Genomic DNA, 5,674 nt, shown 5'->3' on the forward strand with positions numbered 1-5,674 from the left:
CTGCTGTGGGGGGATGAGAGGGTAGGGGGTGGGGTGTTGTGGGGGGGCAGTGTCTTACACAAGCAGCACCTCAACTGTTTTTCTTGACAGGTGGTGGAGTCAGCAGGGGAGGAAATAGGGGGGAGATCGGACCACTATGTGTAGCGTCTAGGCATGAGCGTGTGACAGTGTGCACCGTATTACACACTTTGATTTGTCCTCTGAGGCCGTGAGGAGACAGCCCACTTAGAGCTCACTACTGGCTGGCTCACTAGAGGGGGCCCCCAGCACACAGAGAGAGAGAGAGAGAGAGAGAGAGAGAGAGAGAGAGAGAGAGAGAGAGCGAGAGAGAGAGAGAGAGGCAGCAGAGAGAGAGAGAGAGAGAGAGAGAGAGAGAGAGAGAGAGAGAGAGAGAGAGAGAGAAGAGAGGGAGAGGGAGAGAGAGAGAGAGAGAGAGAGAGAGGAGAGAGAGAGAGAGAGAGAGAGAGAGAGAGAGAGAGAGAGAGAGAGAGAGAGAGAGAGAGAGTCATTTGAAACTGTCATTTGAATGCATAGTGATTTACTCATTGTCAAGTTTTGAAGCTTGAATTGGAAAAGTACTACCAACCAACCCCTCTCATTGTCTTGTTTAAGTGATTTCTCTCTGTGGTGGCAATATTATATTCTCCTTCAAATTGTTGACTTTGCAATGTGTTTTGGATGCAGAATTTCTCACGGGTGTCATTTTAGCAGGTGGCAAAGTCTAGCTGTTTCCCAGATGTCTGGATAGTGATGTAATGTGTGTCCCTGTCAGCATGAGATCAATCCCGCCAGGGTCCCAGGTGTAGTCTCTACCAAGAGTGTTCAACAGTATGCTGCTGGCTTAATTCCAATACTATATTGAACATTGCTGAAACTACTGAACATTGCTGAAAGAATGCTGATGATTCAGTACCAAATGTTAAACTGGTTTGCATGCCGATGAATGACTGCCATAGCAGTCAAGCAAGGGGGCAAAACACAGAAAGTAAATAAAGACCATTAGGCTGATGTTTCCCTCAGGCCTTTGCATAGACGAGAGAGGAGGGTCCTGCAACCTCCATTCTTCCATTTTGGTCATAACCTCTGGCTATTGGAGTGTCTCCCCCACCACCCAGTGTCTAGGATGGAGCAGATAGGAACCTTTCCACCATTAAGTCCAGCCAGACCCCCCCTCCTAATCTCCCTCGGTTTCTAACTAGTTAGCTGTATGTGAAGATGGGTATGAAGCAGAAGGTTTAGCAGTAGCGGTATATGAAGCTATTTATGAAGCAGTACATTAATATGTTTATGAAGCAGTAGGCTATATGAAGCTGTATATGAAGCATGCAGCTGTATATGAAGCAGTCAATGAAGAAGAAGCTGTATATGAAGCAATAGGCCAATATTAATATGTATTTTAAGCTGTATATGAAGCAGTAGGCCAATATGAAGATGCATATGAGGCAATATATAAAGCGGTATATGACGCTGTACACATAAAAAATCACGAGAGAAAGCGTTGTTGAGATTCATGAGTTGTTGAGATTCATGAGCTGTCAAACAAGCCGACTCCCTCGACAACCACCTGGGAGTTCAGAGCGACAATATGTCACGCCGGACACAAAATAACCATTTAACTGGCTGCGCTCGCCGGGGGAAATGAAAGCATCCTTCTTCGCTGTATACTGAGAGAGCGGGACAAGCGCACTCGAGACTCCCAGTAATAGCCCAGCGCCCAGCGTTAGAGCTACTCCCTAAATCAACACACAAGCGTGCACTTCTAACCACACGATGGATATAAAACGCTGTGATGTGGGCCGACAGAGTTCATCCGAGGCTAAATGACAGACGAGGAATAGGAGAGCGCATAGCCCCGTCCCGTGGAGCAAAAGGGGGAGGAGGAAGCTCACCCCACGTCTCCCTGGCTAATGGAAGGGCATCAGGAGATGTGGCAGGATACATGAATGAGTGAATGAGACAGCCTCATATTCCGTTTAGATAGGAAGAAACTGATTTTGGGCTTAAATCGATCCTACCTATTATATCCAGTCATGTATTTTTTGTATATTTCTGCAGGTAAAATGTGTCAGTCCTGACTCCTACCACAGGAATGTATGTAACGGCTTTGCTGTGGTCTACAGAGCCAAGCAAACAGTCCACTCTCTGTTAGGGTGGAGGTGGTCCGCCAATACAACACGACTGACCTGGATCAAAAATGAATCCAGCAACAACTGGATGCAAGGATAATTACAGGGATATACTTCTCCTAATTATAGGGCCTTGTACATGAGTAAGTTGGAGCTATTCGCGAACTTCACGAGATGATGTGGCATTTTTAAAGTCTGAATGGGTGCCATTATTTTACTCCACAAATATCATTCAGTGGAGAAACACTTTAGTGGCGACCTTATCAAATGAATGATGACGTCAGCAGACACAGGTCACTCATTAAGAAAATCTGTTTTTCTATTGCATCTTAAATATGTTTTGCTCTCAGGATTTCTCCATCCCTATATTTAAGCTATTATTACCATAATTGCTATAATTTCTAATATAACAGCTAAAAAAGCGTCACTAAATAATCAAACAATCAATAAAAAGCATGTAGTGTGTTTTTATGTAGCCTATATTGTTGCAAAGCTATTTTGTTCTGACTGCTATTTCTTCCGTAGATTTGTCTAGCCTATACTACGGTTACAACATGGACCTTGATGCTCTGCCGATACACTAATAAAAACAAAAAGGCAAAGGCGTTATTGAGAGCCTATTCTACTTTCTCCATTTAGGTATTAGTGTATAGTGACTTTATAACGCCCATTTGAACCACCATGACACTTGTAAAACCACACAACTAAAACAAAGTGCGTCGAAAATATTGTTGTGAAGTCTGTAATCAGGAAGACAAATAGTCTTGAAGGGCGTTGGTCCGCATTCATTCAGATCAATCCATGGGTAAACGCAACTTCCATCTAAACATGTGCAAGACAAACTCACCTGCTAGAATTGCCTTTCCCGGATGAGTTAATTTCGCTTTCCCTCCCGGCGCCGCTGCCGCCAGACACCGCGGTCGGTGGAATGGACTCACAAACGTGTTATTTCCTTGCATGCTGAATGACAACTACACAAAATAACTCCAATACTGTGTGAACTGGCTGTTGTCTACTTCCAAGTTATTTCTAAAGTAGACAAGGGAGCGCAACACATGGGATTCCGGTGCGCTCGGCGAGTTTCAGCCTGAATGACGTTGGTCCTTGACGCTTCCAGCTACATCGGCAGAATCCGGTTTTGACCTGTGTGTTGTGTGTTGTTGACAGCTTCTGGAATCTGGATCTGCTTGGCATTCAAGCTGCTAAACGAGTAAACGTGTGGCTGGAAGAGCAAGACTGGCCACTTTTGTTTCCCCACTAGGAGATGGGCGGGGCGCAGCGGTCTGGTTCTCCGTATCGCTCCTTCTCTCTTCATTAACATCCACGTCTTCTGAAGTGCTCTTGGACGATCCGCTTGGAAATAAATCCCCAAATATAAATTTACATCTGGTTGTTTCTTTCACGGCCATCGATTGTATAATGTTGGTCCGAACAGTAGCACCACGCCCTTCGGGGGGATTCTGGAAGAGGGGCTTTCACAGATACCATCAATCAGGTCTTGTATCTAGGTTACCAAAGTGACAGCCCAGGTCCAAACTGATCAGTGGAACGATGAAACACCAATACAGTATAAGTATCACAGACATTAGTATAAGATCACAGACATTTTGGTAGGGTCATCTACAAAACTATTTCCCTAAAAAATAGGTTATTTTAGGTAGGGGATAGAAGCTTTATGTATTGATAATACCCATAATAACCACCAGACAACAGTGTGTGTAAACTTTTATTTATCTTTCTGTATGCATGACTTGTGCAGATAATGGAAGGGCTTGTGGAGCAGCTAAATGGTTTTCTGCTTCGCTCTAGTCTTGGGAACATCGATCCAAAAGTTGACACGATGGTGCTATGGCAAAGTATTTACAGGCTTATAGTGGACACATGGATGACAAAACCACAAACAAAAATGCTCTTCTAAAGCACTGGCTGCCTGGAGAGGAAGAAGATCTACTGAACCATAGGCTGGTTGGAGCGTTTTTATTGGTTGTATCCTGCTTTTTGGGATTTTGTACTTTTTCTTACAAAAAATCATTATGCATTTTTTAAGACTACAATACTCTATAGACAATACATTATACGGTATTTCATAATATTTGACTTATTTGATTAGTTATCTCAACATATCTTAAATTACACACTGCTTTCAGTACAATAATTATTATTTTTGAACAAACGGACACCAGGGTTTAAGCGTGTGAACTATATTCCCCTGTTTCATCTTTTCCCTGCTTGCTTGGTGCGTCTCGTCACCGTTCGGTTAGTCGAGTGAGGAGGAAGTTCATGAGCTTCGAGGTTCTCTCAGACGAAACATTAGTAATACTTGATAGACTTTGAGTATAACATGGAAATTGTGCTCCTTGTTGCAGCAATATAGTTTGGCAGCACATGCACAGACAACAGCATATAGTAGTTTTTTGTTTCACGGTTGTCATTTTTTTCTGCTTTAAAATGGTTCACCTTTTTTTCCTTCTTTCTCATTCATCATCATCCCTCATTCATTAACCTTCTTCAAGACTTTTACATTCCAGTATCGCAGAGGTTAATGGAGGACCGGCCGCAGTAGCGGCAGCTCCCGTTCTGACCAGAGGTGAAAAGGTGAGCGGGTGAGTCTCATGAAGTGTCTCTCCGCTTTCCCCAACGCAACCAATCGAGTGCTGCTTCAGAGGCAACACCAGCGCATACAGTACAGTACAGCGACCGTCAGACCCCTCTAGTGTTCCAGTAAACCTCTGTGAACGTACACTGCGTTGCACTCCAAACACACGAAAAAAAAGAAAGGTACCTATTGCAAAAAAAAGAAAGACAATCCCAAAACGGAAATGAAACAATGAAAAAAAACAAATAAAAGGTCTATTGCACAGTAGCCGTCCGATCGGAGACACAGGGCAGTTGTGAATACAAACGACAAACAAAAGAATGACCCAGTTTTGCCACCTCATGGAAGTAGAAGGCCTTAGCCGGGCTCCGTGAGAGAGGGACAGACGCTACACCGCCGTACCCACCCGCCAACTCACTCCCCCCCCCCCCCCCCTGGCTGCTCAGTATTCAAGTCTCTCAACAGTGCTGTTTCCTTATGAAGGGGACAGGAGGGTGGGGGGGGATAAAGTCTCTGTGGAACAGGGGGGGGGGGAGCCGGATGGGGAGAGTGGTTCACATCATGAACCCTCTCCTGGGTATATGGTTGTTTCTGTTTTTATTTTTTCTCCTCTTCCTCCGTCTCGGGGGGCGGAGAGGCGACATCATGCGGTGTTATTGTTTATAATGTATTATTATTTTATTTTTTTATATTGTCTGGCTGCAACGGCTCAGCTCAGACCTCGCTCCACCATCGCAGGGAATGGAAAAAAAAAAAAAAAAAAAGTGTGTGATGTTGTAATGGGGAGAGGGGGGCCCAGGTGTGGCGTGTCAGTTCCATCTAGCAGGGAATGTGGGAGACTCACAGCGGTGACATGAGGGTGGGTGGCTGTTCGGGTGGGGGGGGGGGGGGGGGGGGGGGGGGGGGGGGGGGGGGGGGGGGGGGGGGGGGTGGGTGGGGGGGGGGGGCTGGT

The 5,674-nt window shown here is 45.3% G+C and overlaps 1 protein-coding gene across 1 annotated transcript in view; it reads right to left on the minus strand.

The window, feature by feature from the left end:
- The window catches only part of si:dkey-178e17.1 (tricarboxylate transport protein B, mitochondrial), a 16,203-nt gene extending 12,809 nt beyond the window's left edge, over nt 1-3,394 (minus strand). Inside the window, exon 1 of the mRNA XM_056593003.1 lies at nt 2,974-3,394. Within this exon, the coding sequence (XP_056448978.1) occupies nt 2,974-3,085 (112 nt within the window). The 5' untranslated portion in view covers nt 3,086-3,394. The remainder of the gene's footprint in view (nt 1-2,973) is intronic.
- Between the last annotated feature and the right edge of the window lie 2,280 nt (nt 3,395-5,674).

Source organism: Gadus chalcogrammus, chromosome 6, assembly GCF_026213295.1.
Source record: "Gadus chalcogrammus isolate NIFS_2021 chromosome 6, NIFS_Gcha_1.0, whole genome shotgun sequence".
Lineage (NCBI taxonomy): Eukaryota > Metazoa > Chordata > Actinopteri > Gadiformes > Gadidae > Gadus > Gadus chalcogrammus.